We start from the raw sequence: 18331 nt of genomic DNA, 5'->3' as shown, positions 1-18331 counted from the left end.
TCTGGAGCCGGGGTGCAGGTCGATCCTGATAAGTCTCGGGCTGTTATGTCCTATCCAGAGCCGACAAATGTACCATCTCTCCAGCGGTTCCTGGGTTTGGTGGGCTGGTACCACAAATTTATTCCCCAGTTTGCAGACCTTGCCGCTTCCCTGAACCATTTAAGGAAGAAAAGTGTAGACTGGAGATGGACGGAAGAATGCCGGAGGAGCTTTAATCAGCTGAAACAGGCTCTCGCCAAAGCTCCCATATTAGTACAGCCTGACCTTTCTTTGCCTTTCGAGGTGCACACTGACGCCAGTGACCTGGGGTTGGGCGCAGTGTTGGCACAGATGACCAGCGAGCGAGAAAGGGTAATATGCCTCTAGAAGGCTTAAAGGGGCAGAACATAATTACTCAACATCTGAAAAGGAATGTCTGGCGGTGGTGTGGGCTGTTGAAAAGTGGCAGCATTATTTGGAAGGAGCAGAATTCACTGTGTTCACAGATCATGCTGCTCTTACATGGGCCCCAAGACCTCGTCTAGACTGACTCGTTGGACCCTACAGTTGCAACGATTTCAATTAAAAGTGCAGTATCGAAAGGGTTTGCATAATATGGTGCCTGATGCCCTCTCAAGAGCTATGATTTCACCTTCAGACGTAGCTACTTGTGCAGCTTACAAGGCCCATCCATGTTCTGCAGATCTACAATGCTCTTTCGTAGAAATCAAAGAGGCACAACAAAGAGACTCGTCCCTCTCTAGTATAATTCAGGGGTCAGCACCAATCCCAGTAATGTGAGATCAGACCGAATAAGTTTTGTGGTACTGCAGGGTCTGCTCTACCGTCGGTCTCCAGTAAAAGATGATGGTGATAAATTTCAGTTGGTTGTACCATCCAGCCTAATCCCTGTTTTCCTGAAATACTTCCATGATCATCCCCTGGGTGGGCATCTATGAAGTCTCAAGACCCTTTTGAGAGTGCTGGAAGTAGCCTGGTGGCCATCAGTGAGGAAAGATGTCTGGAACCACGTCAAAGTCTGCCATACGTGTCAAACTCACAAGGCAGAGAATCAGAAGCCTGCAGGTTTTATGCAGTCAACTGTGGCCGAAGCTACATCGGAGAAGTTGGGATCGATCTACTAGGGCCTCTCCCCAGGAGCAAGAAGGGGAATGTTTACTTGGTGGTCTTGGTGGATTACTTCACGAAATGGGTGGAGTTATTTCCCCTTAAAGACAGTAAAGCACACCGCATCGTAACTTTCCTGAGAGATAACATCTTTACGCGGTATGGGGTTCCTAGAGAGATTGTGTCTGACAAAGGTCCACAGTTCACTAGCCAAGAGATGCTGAACCTTTGTAAAACATGGGGAGTGATCCAGCGCTTCACTACCAGTTACCATCCACAAGCTAATCTTACAGAAAGGTCCAACCGAACTATAAAGACGATGATAGCGTCTTACGTTGGTTCTGAACATAAAAACTGGGACTTGTGGATTAGAGAATTTCGATTCGCGGTCCAACACGATACCATGCGATACGCGGCCCAACACGAAACCACGGGCCGGTCACCAGCCGAACTTATGTTGGGTGGAGGGTTGAAAGGGCCCCTTGAACGTCTTATAGGCGTGTCACCTTCCCCTCATCAACCTCATAACAAACTCATGAAAAGATAGACAGAAATGATTGAACAAGTGCAAAAGAGAGTGGGAGTGCGACAGGCCAGACAAGCCAAGTATTATAATGCTCGTAGAAGAGGTGTACAGCTTCTACCGGGGAATTTGGTCTGGGTACGGTCTCATCCCCTATCTAAAGCATCAGAAAATTCTCAGCTAAGCTCCTAAATGGTCAGGACCAGCTACGGTGTTGAGACAAGTAGGACCCATTACATATGTGGTGCAGTGGAAAGACCAGAATAAAAAAGAGGATACTGTCCATGTGGGAAATATGAAACCCTATTATGGTGTGCAGCCTCTCTCACCCAAGGCTGGGGGGGGGGTATGTGACACCGCCACAATGAATGTAAAGTACAATGAATGAATAATGAGAAAATGTAAAATATAAGGAGAAAAGAAACTGATTGCTCAAGGGAAAATGCATATGAAAAGAAAATGTGGGAATTATAGCAACAAATCCTGTGTACACTGCCTATGAATATAATTAATGGGGTCATTGACTATGGGACTTTTTGACTGGGTAAACAATCATTAGAGGCGGAAACCAAAGGGGATTTGAAAAGAGGAGCGGTAGACGCTGAAGGAGAGGGGCGTGGCGGTGCCAGACGCCGAAAGTCTGAAGCCACAATTTTTCATCTCTTCATTCATCTACCAGTATTGGAAGAATAGTGGGAGAACCTTAATCCTAATCTTCATCTTGGCAGAGCTGTTGCGGGAGGACCGGGTCCCGGAAAGCGGCGTTTTGGACATGCGGGGCGCACTCGAAGGAGCGCTTTTCGGATTACGCTTGGAAGCGGTGAGACCGACCCTTAATATTCATTTTTTTTGGATGTACATATTTTTTTTGTAAGTCATGGTACCATGCGAAGATTGAGACTTCATTTTTGTTTTTTCTGAGGAACTTTTTTTCAAACGGATTATTCAAATATTTTTCATTTGCATCATATCAGGAGCGGACCGAGAACTATTGACTGAGGGACTCTTTTTTTTTTTTTTTTTTCAGCGGGTTCGTTTTGTCGCGGGAAAAAGGACATAGTGATAGGATATAGTGGCTGGTTTATTTTGTTTGGGTGTATCTGGGTTTGTTTGGCTTTAATGTAATGGTGAGGAACCCCCTTGGTAATGTATCAATCAGAAGACCTAGTAAATGTTTTTTAAGCGTTAAAAAGTAAAAAAAAAAAAAGGTTTGATATCATTTTTCAGTTAAAATTTTTTGACAACTCAATTCCAGATTACCAGTCTGTTTTCCACTCAGCAGCTACTTAGTTATTTTTCCCAATTGTGTTTGAGATGGAGAATGTCCTAAATTCAACTCAATCTGTTTCCAACAGGCTTCACCATCTGGAGCTAAATATTTGATCTTTTGTCCATCCCATTTAAATTTGTAACTTCGTCTAATTAAAGTACTTCAAAAGAAATGTATAATCAGGCTCTGGGTTTTGGAAATATTGAGATGATAACCCGAACGATAGCTGGCTATATACAGTATTTTCAGCATAGCCATGATCTTAAGAAGAGTTGAATCTATGTAGATAAATCATGATGTCATTAGGAAAAAGCCCAATTTTATGTTCAGTCTTTCCTGTAGTGATTCCTTCAAGTTTCTTATTTTGCACAGTTAAAAAGCTATTGGTGAGGTGGCCACTGATTTTTTTATGGCTGTTGGTCTACTATATAAACCTGCTATATAAAGCTTATTGATTCCTAGCCTTTCAAGAACTCTGCACAGAAAGGTCCAATTTACCTGATTAAGGTCTTTTGCACATCTAGACTAACTAAAGCTAGTTTGAGCTTTTGTCTCCTTGATGGTTCTATAATAAGTAAAGTTAATCTAAAGCTATCGTGTGTTTGTCGACCTTTATTAAATGCTGTTTGATCTTCATGTATCAGGTCTTGCAGATATGGTTCCATTACTTTACAAATTTTTGAGGTTAATAGTTTGTAAGTTATGTTCAAAACAGAAATTGGTCGGTAGACTTCACAATAATCTTTATTTTTTTCTGCTTTTGGGAGAACAGTTATTATGGCCTCTGACTATGATAGTGGTATTTCAGCTTTATTAAAGGTCCAGTTAAAAAACTCCAATGTCAATGAGGCAAGTTCTTCCTTAAATATTTTATACCATTCATTTGTAAACCCCTCACTGCCTGGACATTTGTTTGATTTAAATCTTTCAATTACAATATCCAATTCTTTTTCTTATCAAACTATCATTCTGAATTGTTCCAAGGAAAGGTACTTAAGATCTAAAGTTGAAAGGTGATGCTTGATTTCTTTTTCTGCTACTGTGAAGGCTCAACTTGCATCACGTTATATCCTTTTTTATTACCAGTATATTCTGTTTGTTATGACCCCTGGTCGTGTCTGCTTGTTTTGTATGTATGTAATGTATGTGTTTGAGTTTCAGCTTTTGCAGAAGTCCAGCTCCTGCACAGCTGGAACAGGTAAGCAGCTTGGTGTGAAGAAATCAACGCTGGGAACAATTATTGGGAAATGAAAGACATACAAGACCACTGAGAATCTCCCTCCATCTGGGGCTCCCCCCAAGATCTCACCCCGTGGGGTCAAAATTATCACAGAACAGTGAGCAAAAGTCCCAGAACCACACGGGGGACCTGGTGAATGACCTGCAGAGAGCTGGGACCAAACTAACAAACTACCATCAGTAACACACTACACCACCAGGGACTCTAATCCTGCATGGCCAGACGTGTCCCCCTGCTAAAGCCAGTACATGTGCAGGCCCGACAGTCTGCTAGAGAGCATTTAGATGATCCAGAAGAGGATTGGGAGAATGTCCTATGATCAGATGAAACCAAAATGGAACTTTTTGGTAAAAAATCTACTCATTGTGTTTGGAGGAGAAAAAATGTGGCATCCAAAGAACACCTGTCACGGTTTTAGTTTCTTTGCTTTTGTGTTCTAGTGTGTCTTGTTTTGAGTTCAGTTTGCTGTTTTATTTTGAAAGTCATCCTGTTATGTTGTTGTTTCATGTTTTACTTTTGGTCCCGATCTGCCCTCATTGTTTCCACCCGTGTCTCGTCTGTTCTGAATGTATTTAAGTGCTGTCTTTCCCTTCCTTCTGTGCTGCTCCATAAGTTGATGTTTCCCTGGTTCTAGCTTGTTCTCGAGTTCCTGTGTCATTGTAATTCAAGTTTCGAGTTTGCCTGGATGCTGCAGTGGTATTTTGTCTAGTTTTGTTTTAGTCACTAAAGATCCCTTTTGCCTGGAACCTCCTGCTTCCTCCTCCTCTCTGCGCCTGGGTGCTTCCCTCATTCCCTTTCGTAACAACACCATATCTACTGTAAAGCATGGGGGTGGAAACATCATGCTTTGGGGCTGTTTTTCAGCTGTTTTTTGGGAGGCTGGGTCTTTCAGCATGACAACGATCCCAAACAAACTGCTCGAGTAACAATGAAGGGCTTTGTAAGAAGAAATTTAAGGTCCTGGAGTGGCCTAGCCAGTCTCCAGATCTCAACTCCATAGAAAATCTTTGTAGTGAGTTGATTCTGTGTTGCCCAGCGGCAGCTCCAAAACATCACTGCTCTAGATGAGATCTGCATGGAGGAATGGACCAAAATAGCAGCAACAGTTTGTGAAAACCTTGTGAAGACTTACAGGAAACGTTTGACTGGGGTCATTGCCGACAAAGGGTATATAACAAAGTATTGAGTTGAACTCTTGCCATTAACCAAATACCTATCTTCCACCATAATTTACAAATAAATTCTTTAAAAAATCAGACAATTTGATTTTTGGATATTTTTTCTCATACTGTCTCTCATAGTTGAGGTCTACCTATGATGAAAATGACAGGCCTCTCTCACTTTTTAAACCCTTGTGCTATGTTAGATGACCACACCCTAACATTGACGTGTTCTCCCTACATGACAAAGGTGGATAAAGGTGGAAAGATTTCATGTAATCCATGGACACCAGTGAAGATCACAAATCATTCAAGAAAAAAGGTTCAGAGCACTGTCTTGTGGGTCTAGATGACCCAACTCCCAATGTTAAAGTGCCTAGGATAGCACAAGGGTTACGTGGGCGAACTTGCGCAATTGGTGGCTGACTAAATACGTTTTTGCCCCACTCTAGCTATCCTTTTTCGGGCCCTTCCAATAGGGGAGGTTATACTGTCGACCCTTCAACAGGGTCAAAGCAGTGGAGTTGGAGTTTCTATTGCAATTAAGGTTCTTTCTATTTATGTTTTTTGTTCTTTTTGCATCTTTTGGGGTCACGGAACTTTCTGTTGGTGGAAAAATGGCAAAAAATGTATGACTTCAAAAATCCAAAAAGACAGGAAGCAAATAGCTCTCTTGAGGGGGAAACATATGTCAAAGCACATGATACATTTAAAAGGTTTGGTATACTTTTATACTTTTTCATTTTACAGCAGCTGTGTCAACAGTACATAGAGAGGTGTAATCACTCTAATTTCCAATTCAACAACTTTTAATTTATTTCTGAGGTTGGTGATAAAGACGGCAGATATACTAGATATGTCTACTGGATTGCAACTGGGTTTCTTGTAGCTTGGCTTTCGCTCACTGTGTCACTGCTAGGCCGTGGTTGACTGACGACTGCCAGCCCGGCAGAGCCTGAAGTCGTGTCTGGGTGCTGGACCCATCTGCGGTTGGAGTTGATTCCTCAATCTGAAATCTGTGCCACTTTGAGTCATTGTAGACTTCTGTGGCGTATCTGACGCATGCACCAGATTCCAAGTGGACCCTCATATTGGTACACAGTGTTTGGAAACATATGTCTTTGTTTTTGAGTATTTTCTTGATAGCGTTGTATTCTTTGCATTTTTTTAACCATCTCTGCAGGGTAGTCAGGGTGAAAGTAAACTAATCTGGAGCCTTCTTGTAGTTTGCCTTTCTTCCAAACTTCTTTCAGGATAATATCCTTGGTTGAGTATTCCACAAAGTTCACAATGATTGGCCTGGGAGGGGTCTGCTAGTTAAGGATCTTTATTCACGTTGGATTTTTAAGTCCAGGTCCTCCGGTAGATGCAGTGGCTCCTCAGGAATTTTTCCATAAAATGCGACACTGAGTCACTCTCTTCTGCTTCTCCTAACCCGAAGACCTGTATGCTGTTTCTGCGAGATCGCAATTCCAAGTCAGTTAGTTTAAGCTGGAGTGATCGCTGATGATCCAGACATGTGCTGATTGCCTCGGTTGCCTTCTCCACCAAGCTCTCTACCTGTTCGACGTGGGACTCAGCTTCATCCAGCTGTTGTGACAAACTCTGCATTTGGTTGGGATGTCGTCTAGTTTGCCATTCATTTTTTGTCATAGTTGGAGAATGTCACGTTCTAGTCTTTCATTGTCCCCATAGAGATCCGCTTTTAGCTCTTTTAATGCAGTAATTACGTAGTAAGTTCCTGGTCCGCTCTTTCTTTACTGTTGTTGGTAGCTTGGTCCTGTTTAGAGTTAGCCTTACCAGTCAAAGCGCTTCTTCTTGAGCTTTGGGTATTTTCACACATCTATTTATGGGCCGGTGAGTATCTTATTCCATTTGATCACAACTTATGTTATAGTATGAGTGAATAAACAAGTCTTACTTGGGATAAACGTTGGGAGAGCAGTTCTGCTATGCTAGCGATTACTCCATGAGTTCACTGGAAGTATGATCAGAGGCCGCTTAAATTCATATTTTCTAATGTTTTTTGTACTAAAATACAACATTTTTTGAAAGATATTTGTGAAGCATCCACATTTATCTTTGAAATAAAACTAGAGCTAAACACACTCATGCTTCTGCTTGGGATTAGTGTGAAAGGGCTCCCTTTGCCTTTTACTTGAATACAATTTTTGAGTAATCAACCCACATTCAGGACCTGTGCAGAGCAGTTAATAGTAGAATAGATGTACTCCTCTTTCAAGCAAACCTTTTAGCATGCTCAAAAGTTGCTGGAGGCTCTTAGATATGGTAGGTAGAGTATCACAGTCATTTTTTTAATAGCTTTGTGTCTTTTGTGCGATGCGACAACAAGGGAGAACAATTTAGTGAATATCATGAGTGTTTCATACGAGACAGGATGGTAAGGTTAACAATAAAAAATACACATAGGGTGTTTAACAACATTCAGCTAAAGCGCACTGATCCTTTCACATGAGACTGCATTCTCTGATCATCAACATGTGAAAAACAGTGTTTTGTTTAATAAAAAGTGAGTAAGATGTCAATTAGTAAAGTAAAAGTTTAACACGGGATCTCAGCAGCAATAGGACATTGGTGCTTACTGAAGATACCCAATTACACCATTTTGTTCTTGAATTTTTACTTCCATGGATTCAAAAGTGTTTTTAACTTTATATTGCATTTTATATTATCTATTGATTTTGTTCTCTGCACAATGCAATATTTTTTCAAAATAAAAATCAAACTTTTTCTCTTGACACGGTTTCATCTTTCCTTTCAGATATTTTATCAGATTAATAAATCAAATTAGTATTGTCCTGGGTTTCTGAATAAAGTCAAAAACTAGACATTAGTACAAGATGAAACTACAGTTTACTAATGTTATGGGTTTTCTCTTTTCCATGGACTCATACAGTAAAAGCCAGATTTTTTTCTTTTTTCAAGTACATATTTAAGGCAATAGTTTTTTTTTTTTGTTTTTTTTTTTACCTGATATCGTCCTCATTGGTAAACATTATAACAGCACGAGCATTGGGAGTCTCCAGCAGACGAATGATAATCCTGTCAAATTCTTGAAGTCTTGGCTCCCGAGGAATCTTCAGAGACTGAGCAATGCAAACCGAACCTGACCGATGAAAAAGAGGAGAGATGGATGACTGAAGAGGGCAAGAAAATTTTTAATAATTTAGCTACAAGCTTGAGACTAAGTTCAGTTTATCATTCAAACAAAGACCCTACTGTTGGAACAGCTGATATTTCGTAAATCATTAGTGAAGATCTTCTGTAGCTCCGCATTTCAAAAAAACAAGCACATCTGTTGGAATAATTGATTATCTTTCTTTATTCTATTTTTGTGGTGTTCACCTTTCAGCACATCCTGTAAGGGGTCGCCACAGCAAATCAGCTCCCACTGATTCACACAGGTGGTTTGGCAGACAGTCTTTTTATTCCTCATGCCCTTCCTGAAACAACCCCGTATTTTCAAGGCATAGGGAGACCCAGATAGGCTTGCTTACAGACACAGTCTGGATTTTGGCTCATTGCACACCCTGGGAAGCAAACCCGAGTTTCCTGGTTGCCATGCTTGCTGCTTTCACACTACCACAGGGATTATTAATTAATATTTATTTTGGGTCCATGACACAGAGGTCAGAGGACTTATGAATGTTTCAGGCAGTGATGTGCGGTGAGGTTCCTGACTGGTGAGGCACTGGCGTCTTCGATCAGATTTACAAAAATATGAACCCTTCAGAAGAGCTTATTTATCATTTCATTGGTAACATGAATGAGATTTATCCAACTTCTTACACAAACATTTGAATTTTGATAAAAACCCTTTAGTGTTGTCTGTGAAAATGATGCTGAAACTGGATAAGACTTCCGGTTCACGGTTACAGCACGGACGCGTGTGGCTCACTGCGGCTATATAACTATCTTCAAATGACTTAAAAAGTTGATTTTCACCAAAAAAAAAGAGAGCTGACCATGGCCCCTAAGAAAAATCATGACTGCGAAGACCTTAAAAAGACTCTAGATTACATCCAAGCTGCGTTGTATCCCTTTATGGAGCAAGTGACAGCTAAGCTAGCTAGGCTTTTGTAGCTGATGGAGGACTTCCGAAGATTCAGAGCTCAAAACGAGCAACGAGATAACTGGGTCAACATTCTGGAGAAAAGACTGGACGATGTGGAACAACAAGTAAGGATGAACAATGTCATTCTCACTGGAGTACCGATCAAACCTCAGCTAAATGCATCTGGAGTTAGCATTACTAATGTTAATGCTAATAGCGCTAACAGTTCTGAAACGGAGAACGGTGGAAAGTCTCTGGAACACCAAGTGCAATCATTTCTCACGTCTAAAGGGATTACATAATTGATTGACTTTTAATGATACTACTTCACTTGCTCCCAAAAAATTGATGTTTATTTATGATTTTTCCAAATGTAACATAATTTTGCACATATTTGTAACTTTTGATACATGATCAAATTTTGCTATGAACATTTCTGAAACAGTGTTATGTCTATTTTACTGGTATTATTTTTTAATCATATCAATGACTTTTATAAGTAACATAATTTGCATATATTTGGATACTTCATTGTCATGTTGATTTCTAAAAGTTTTTTTTTTTTAAATAATTTAAGTAATTTTCTTTGTCATGTGCTTTATTGATACTTCAAGATTCTTAATCCTGTCTTATAAAAGCTAGGAACCAGATAATGATAAATCATGTAATTAAATGGTTACGGTAGAAAAGGGGTGGGATTATATATGTTCGCTGCCTTCCACTCCCTTTCAAGCAATATTTATTAATATGTCTAATTATCCTAAGTTTGATTAGTTATTGTATGAATGTATAACTGATGATTGTATTGTTTTTGTGTATTATTTCTATTTGATTGCTTGAAATAAACCATTTCAAATCAAAAATAAAAAATAAAAACTGTTGAACACTTGTTTTTTGAATATCCATGTTAAACTCTTCTGGACTTCTCATTTGACCATTCAAATTGGAATGCCATTGAAACTAAAAAATACATCAGTGATAAATAAACTTTGTATTTAAGGCATTGATCTGTGTTACAAAATTTTTATTTATTTTACAACTGCTAATACATAAAAGTGAAATATGGAAGCGATTTTGTAGCATTAATAAAAAGCAAAGTCAAAACGGGAAATGCTTTTTCATTTTCAAAATGAAGCTGCATTTTTTGACTAAAAAAGAAAATGAAAAAGCAATCCACCAAAATGCTTTTCCATTTCCTTCCTCAACACAGCTTATTCTGTCACTTAATTAAAATTAAAATTAAAATGGTATTTGACATTTCATTTTCAAGACGTTCCATGGTAAATGTGTAGCATAATTCATTTAGAAATGTTTAATTTGACATTTAAAATGGATTGATAGAAATGCTTTTTAATTTTCAAAATGAAGCTGCATTTTTTGACTCAAAATTAAAAAGAAAAAGCAATACTTCAAAATGCTTTATCATTTCCTTCCTCAACACAGCTTTTTCTGTCACTTAATTAAAATGATAAAGAAAATGGTATTTGACATTTCATTTTAAGAAAGGTCCCTGGTAAATGTGTAGCAAAATTCATTTAGAAATGTCTTATTTGACAATTAAAATGGATTAACAGAAATGCTTTTTAATTTTCAAAATGTAGCTGCATCAAATGCCTCAAAATTCAAATGAAAAAGCAATATTTCAAAATGCTTTTTCATTTTATACTTAAAACCGCTTATTCTGTGTCATAATTAAAACGAAAATGCAAAGAGGGGATTGCATTTGCAATTTCAAATCCACCCTGCAAAACTTGGAGCAATATTCATTTAGAAAAAGCATTAGCAGAGGGGAGGCGGGGCGATGACGTCACTGCTTTCTCCGTGTGTCCGGCTGCTGACTGACGCACACACACGCACCAGGAGCAGACTGTGTTAGCGGCAGAGAAGACGGCTTTGAGTTGGTTGTGAACTTTTGATGAGTTTACACAGCTTCTCAGGACTACATAGCAGCATGTCCGCCTTCTGCGGTCCTCCTCCTGACGCACCGCGGACAAGATTTTTTCTGCGGACCGCCAGCTGCCTTCGCAGAGCGGAGCGCGAAGCTCCCGATGATCGCTGAAGGCGGAAATGCTGCTGCGATCTGAGAAACCATCAAATGAATTTGTGTTTCCAGTAGTGTCCAGAACAAAATAAAGACTCATGTAATTTCCACATATTTACACATTTATTTGCAGCTTCGCGCTGAATTTGCTGTTTGATGACATCTGGAGCCCCATCAACAGATAGCAGATTTTACCGTACTAAACGTTGCTGGTTGGACCAAAAACACTCACTCAGCGCGAAGCTGCAGGAGACTATCTTCATAATGTGCTTTTATTACTGTCAATATTATTATTAAGGGCCTGCTCTACTCGATCATATGTTTTTTAATCCGTGCGGTCAGATGACGCTGAAGAAGTTTGGTTGCGATTCACAGCTTCTGATTCACGAGGGAGCTAAAGGAACATTCTGCTGCATTTTTCGCATTAAGATCCAGAAATCCAGGTTTGAGCAGTCCAGGTCCAGCGGTTTGTGAACAGGACCCGGTTTTAGGTGATCTTAATGCAACACAGACATACCAGGTCTCTCAGCGACAGCTGCCGGACACACGGAGAAAGCAGTGACGTCATCACCCCGCCTCCCCTCTGCTAATGCTTTTTCTAAATGAATATTGCTCCAAGTTTTGCAGGGTGGATGTTAAAATGCAAATGCAATCCCCTCTTTGCATTTTCGTTTTAATTATGACACAGAATAAGCGGTTTTAAGTATAAAATGAAAAAGCATTTTGAAATATTGCTTTTCCATGTGAATTTTGAGGCATTTGATGCAGCTTCATTTTGAAAATTAAAAAGTATTTCTGTTAATCCATTTTAATTGTCAAATTAGACATTTCTAAATGAATTTTGCTACACATTTACCATGGACCTTTTTTAAAATGAAATGTCAAATACCATTTTCTTTATCATTTTAATTAAGTGACAGAATAAGCAGTGTTGAGGAAGGAAATGATAAAGCATTTTGAAGTATTGCTTTTTCTTTTTAATTTTGAGTCAAAAAATGCAGCTTCATTTTGAAAATTAAAAAGCATTTCTGTTAATCCATTTTAATTGTCAAATTAGACATTTCTAAATGAATTTTGCTACACATTTACCATGGACCTTTTTTAAAATGAAATGTCAAATACCATTTTCTTTATCATTTTAATTAAGTGACAGAATAAGCTGTGTTGAGGAAGGAAAAGAAAAAGCATTTTGGTGGACTGCTTTTTCATTTTATTTTTGAGTCAAAAAATGCAGCTTCATTTTGAAAATGAAAAAGCATTTCTGGTTTTGACTTTGCTTTTTATTAATGCTACAGAATTGCTTCCATAGTGAAACACCACATCAACGGCATATTGAATTACATTAAATTATAATCAAAATCCCTACAACGCATGAAAAACAAAAATACCCCGAAAAATTGTAATTTACAGGATTTGTTTAAACTCCGAGACTAATTCCCTCACAACTTCTTTGTTGCGCCTTTTATGTTATCTTTTTATTTGTTTCGTGTACGAATGCTGCTTTCTCTTCGTTACCTTTGCTTTATAAGATAGAAACGTTGAAAACCCACACAGAAAAAGGTAATCACCGAATAGACATATCCACAAATTACTATTTGAATTTTTAAATATAAATTTTTGTTTTAAACTGTATTTTGTGGGGGCGGATGGTGACTGCATGTCACTGGTTTTAGGACACTTCCCACTATTGAGATTATGACTCTCATAACAACATATCAACTCCCTAATGATAATGTCCAAATTTAACTTAGCTGTTCCTGTATCTACATGCCAGTGATTTTTTTTTGCACTTGTTTTGTTATAAAAACCTTATGTGCAAAACAGTGGTAGGGCGGTCGACCTCTGATCGGAATATTGCAAGTTCGATTCCCACCTTTCTTGCCATGTGTCAAAGTGTCCTTGGGCAAGATACTGAACCCCACTTTGCCTCTGGTGGGAGCTTGGCGTCAGTGTTCGGCAGCGGAGCCGCCACCAGCGTGTGAATGTGTGTGTGACTGTGTGAATGGGTCTGTGACTGTAAAGCAATTTGGGCCTTGAAGAAGGTAGAAAAGCGCCTACATTTACCAGTATACAACATTTACCATTTTTGCCATTATTACAAACACAGCCTGCACAACTTTCTGTTTTGGTTCATGCATGGGTGTGACATTGATGATCATCAGCAACTGTTTGGTTTAGTGAGTTGATCAAATTAACGAACCTTTAAGAATTAATGCTGGTTAAAGGTAGAAACAACAAGTATTCTATTTGATTTAGATTTTTTGTTTCTCCCTCTGTTGTCCAATGTTTGTGCCTCTCTTAGTGGCAATCGCTGAAGTAAAGAATGCAATCAAGCTGAAAAAGAAGTCCCACTGAGCCTAGTTGGCTTGTTGGACTCGTGGGAAGTTGACAGGTCTAAACGAACTGCGACCCGGACTGTCGTGAAGGCAAAAACTCTCTCCTGGGAGGAGTTTGGTGCCAAAGAGGCTGCGAACCATCCTGTCAAACATCCAGGCTGAAGTCACTGAGGTACTTGAAGAGCTCCTCAGTGGCAAGGTGCCAGGTATGGATGACGTTCACCCCGAGTACCTAAAGTCTCTGGGTGTGGGGACTGTCTTGGTAGACACGTCTCTGCAGCATTGCGTGGAAGTCTGTGATAGAACAAATTGATTGGCAGACTTGGGTTGTGGGTCCCCTTTTAGGAAGAGATACAGGAGAGTGTGTTCCAATACTGAGGGATCATCCAAATCAAATCAATTCAAAACTTTATTTATAAAGCACTTTTCATTTAAAAAGATAACACAAGGTGCTTTACATTAAAACACAACAAGATATAAAAATAAGCATGATGATTAAAATAAACAAGCACAAAAATTAAAAAAATTTGGAAGTCCAGCAAGCAGGGCATTACAATAATCCATTTTACTCATGATAAAAGCATGCATTAGCATCTCCATATTAGCAAGAGAGAGCAGTGGGCAGACCCTAGAAAGATTTCTGAGATGATAAAAACCAGTTTTAACCTCCTGTTTTATATGAGGGATAAAAGTTATCTTAGAGTCGAAGATAACACCCAGGTTTCTGACTGTTTCTGAATGACTTAATGAAAGTTCCTGTAGCTTCAGAAACTGTTTATCTCTCTTAGCTACAGGACCAATAGCTAAAATTTCAGTTTTTTCCTGGTTAAGCTGCAGAAAATTATTTGCCAACCATAATTTCACATCTAAATTACGGTTAAAAGTGCTTCTATTGGTCTTGTGTCATCAGGAGACATAGCTATGTACAGCTGGGTATCATCAGCATAGCTATGAAAACTGATTTTATGGCTTCTGATGACATTCCCCAGAGGAATCATGTAAATGTTAAAAAGCAAGGGGCCAAAGATGGAACCTTGAGGCACACCACAATTAATTTCATGGACCCCAGAAAAGTTTGTGTCCATGCTAACCATAAAGTTTCTCTCCATGAGATACGATTAGAACCACTTGAGAAAAGTCTCTGAAAGGCCAAGACTTTTAAGAGTGTTTACAAGGATCAGGTGATCAACAGTATCAAAAGCTGCACTTAGATCTAACAGAACTAGTTCTGAGATCTGACCTGAATCCAAGGCACACATGACATCATTAATTATTTTTAACAAGGCTGTCTCAGTACTGTGGTTCGTTCTAAAGACAGACTGCTTTATCTCAACAATGTTTTTTGTAAGAGAAACTCATTCAGCTGAATAAAAACAAGTTTTTCTAAAATCTTACTTAAAAATGGCAAGTTGGACACAGGTCTGTAGTTATTAAAAACTAAAGGGTCTAAATTAGTTTTCATGAGTAATAGTACCCTTCTGTAGAGAGGAGTTCACGATATTTAAAATCTCAATCTCATAAGACGCGGAAAAGGATTAAAAAAGTGATGTAGGGATGGGATCTAAAAAACAGGTCGTTGGATTGACTTGGGAGAAAACTCGACCAAATGTTGCATCTTCAACCAGATCAAAACTGTCCAGTGCTTCCTCAGGTAAAATCAAGCCATCATTACCAATAAAAAGGCTTTTCTGTCCTTTTATGATGTCAGATCTGACAGAATCGATCTTGCTCCTGAAGTGGTCTGCAAAGTCCTCAAACAATGAGGCGGAGGCTGGCATTGTGTTTTTGTTCACATTTGAGTTGATCAAAGACTCAATTGTAGTGAAAAGGACTTTGGGGTTATTTTTATTTAAAGAAATGATGTTCACAAAATATGAATTTCTAGTCTGTTTTACTGTTTGATTATATAGTTTTAGTTGGTTTTGATATATTTTATAGTTTATTTCAAGTTTGTGTTTTCTCCAAAGTCTTTCGGCAGATCTACAACGTCTCTTCAATTGTTTAATTTCCTCAGTTCTCCAAGGGGCTGTGGGTTTGATTCTTATCTCTTTAGATTTTAGTGGAGCAACAGAGTCAAGACTGGATTTTAATTTACTGTCAAAACTTTCAACAAGTAGATCACAGGGGGCTGGTAAGACAGGTGGAGAGTAGGAGCGAACAGATATAATAAACTTTTCAACCACTTCTGGAGTCAAGTAGCGTTTCTTCACCGTTCTCACAGAGGTCTCTTGTTTTAAAAAACCAGTGATGTTAAAAAGCACAAAGTAATGGTCAGATACAGCCAGGTCCACAACAGTGGACACACTGGTAGGTAAACCATGACTTATGACAACGTCAAGAGTGTGGCCCCTGTTGTGAGTCGGCTGCATGACGTGTTGTTTAAAATCAAGAGAAGCGTGCAAGTCCAAGAACTGAGTGGTGCAATAGTCCAACTTCCTGTCTATATGCAGGTTAAAACCACCAGTTATTAAAATCATATCAAAGGAAGTGTGGACAGATGCTAAGAACTCAGAAAACTCCTCAATGAAAACAGAGCTTGGTTTGGTCTGTACACTGTGATGCATAAAACTGGAGGGCTGTTAAAAACAAAGGCGTGATGTTTAAAGCTGGGGTACTCATCTAATGACATCTGCTTTACTGCAAAGGAGTTGGACATTATAGATGCAGTACCCCAACCCTTTTTGCCCCTCCCTGGTTGAAAAAACAAAGCTAAAATTGGGTGGAGAGGCCTCTGTGAGAACAGTAGATGCATCCGTGCTCAGCCATGTTTCTGTTAAAAAGAGACCATCAATATTATTATCTTGGATAAAATCATTTATAATAAAAGTTTTGTTAGACAAAGATCGAATGTTAAAAAGTGCCATGTTAAAAGAGGGGGGTGGAGTGGTTGTAGAAGCTGCTTCCTCAGGTTTTGGTGCTTCCTTTAGTGGACGAAGCCAGTTAATGTTTGCTTTTCTCCCAGCACGTCCCCTCATAGAGGACCTGGCTGTAATAATAGTCTTAATGAGATATACTGGGGGGACAGCAGGTCATGGCAAGAAAGCACTGTTGATGGTTGAAGCAGTTTCTTGGGGTAAGTGGGGGGAAGATACCAAATCCAGTCAGTCACTTCCACAGACCGATGTCTGGACAGATGAAGAGGAGGTCTGGACTGGTGTGGGTATGATGGGGGCCGGTGATGTCTGGACAGAGTGTCTGATGTTTGCAGCTAAAATATTGCTGCCCAGTGGACTGGGGTGAATCCCATCAGTTTTATAAAATGAGCTTCTGTTACAGAAAAGATTAAAATTGTCAATAAAAACAAATCTTTTTAGGCTGGAAGCAGACTGGAGCCAGGTACTCAGACTCAGCAGCCTGCTGAAGCAGCCATGGCCGCGGGACAGGAAGGGGAGGGGTCCCGAAATAAAAACAGTCAATGGAAATGAGTTTAAAAAGTTAGAAAGTCTGATGAACGCATTTTTAGTTGTTTCAGACTCCTGATAAGATGTGTCGTTAAAACCCATGTGTTAAATCATCCTCCTGACTGTGGAAGGGAGAGAACGCAGCAGGTCTGAGAGTTTCTCCAGAACCATGGCGGCCCGGAAAACAGTGTGTGACTAAAGAAGCGGATCTTCCGTTTTATGGAGTCCCGGATTATCGCCGTTGTCGGGGTAAACAGTGGAGGAGGAGACGCGGGCGCAGGTGCAGAGCTGACAGGCGTGACGACAGTGAACCTCACCTGGTCCATCTAGCAGCCGCTCATCTGATCCTGATGATGGGGCTTTAGCGGTGATCCTCGGGGCCCGATCCAAGTTTCTGCAAGCCGCGATGCGTCCGTCCTCCTTCGGGATCACCGTGGCGTCTCTCTGAAGAGAGGGGAAATCGACGGTGGAGCCCAAGTCCGGTGGAGTCTGTGCCGCTGTGACCGCTGCAGAAGGAGCGGGAGAGTCCGCAGCCAGACCAAAGAAGCGGTTGGAAAGACTCAGGACAGGAGGTCTCCGGGTCTCATCAGATCTCTTTCTGGGCCTTCGGACAACCACTTCTTCATCCAGGGATCTTTGCCTGGGTGTTGAAGATGAAGAAGGGTGTGCACAGGTGGACGGGTCTCATGGAGCTGTGTCCTGGAGTGCGGCGCTAAGCGAGGTTAGCCGCTTAGACTGAGCGAAGGAGACATCCATGAACTTGGACAGGAGAGCATCCTTCATTTCCAGTTCGGCTTTTAGACTACGTATGTCTTCTTTAAGGTTATCAAGGTGATCATTTCAGCAGCTATACTCAGTGATTGTGAGTCCAGATCATTGGTTGCATTTGGTTTCAGTCTTGAATTTGGTTTCAGTCTTGAATTCTCGTCTGGACTCACCACTGCTGTTTCTCCGTCCGCCATTTTGTCCGCCATCTTTTTCATACTCCTTAGCCTTCTGGGAAAGTCTATTCCAGGGTACTGGAGATGGGATTTTGACTGATAGTTAAATCACCGATTCAGGAACAAGTGTAGTTTTTATCCTGGTTTCAGAACAGCGGACCGGCTATACATTCTCCAAAGGGTCCTGGAGGGGGGGTTCCTTCAACCAGTCCTTACTGTATGTGCTTTCTGGTTTTG

General features: G+C 40.1%; 1 protein-coding gene across 1 annotated transcript in view; it reads right to left on the bottom strand.

Annotated features, from left to right (window-relative positions):
* grm8b (glutamate receptor, metabotropic 8b) overlaps nucleotides 1–18331 on the bottom strand; it is a 110013-nt gene that overhangs the window by 67119 nt on the left and 24563 nt on the right. Inside the window, exon 3 of the mRNA XM_023955550.2 lies at nucleotides 8292–8427. Coding sequence (XP_023811318.1) covers nucleotides 8292–8427 — 136 coding nt within the window. The remainder of the gene's footprint in view (nucleotides 1–8291; nucleotides 8428–18331) is intronic.

This window comes from Oryzias latipes, chromosome 6 (genome assembly GCF_053564925.1).
Source record: "Oryzias latipes strain Hd-rR chromosome 6, Olatipes_Hd-rR_3.1".
Classification (NCBI taxonomy): domain Eukaryota; kingdom Metazoa; phylum Chordata; class Actinopteri; order Beloniformes; family Adrianichthyidae; genus Oryzias; species Oryzias latipes.
This window is presented reverse-complemented; position numbering and strand designations above follow the sequence as displayed.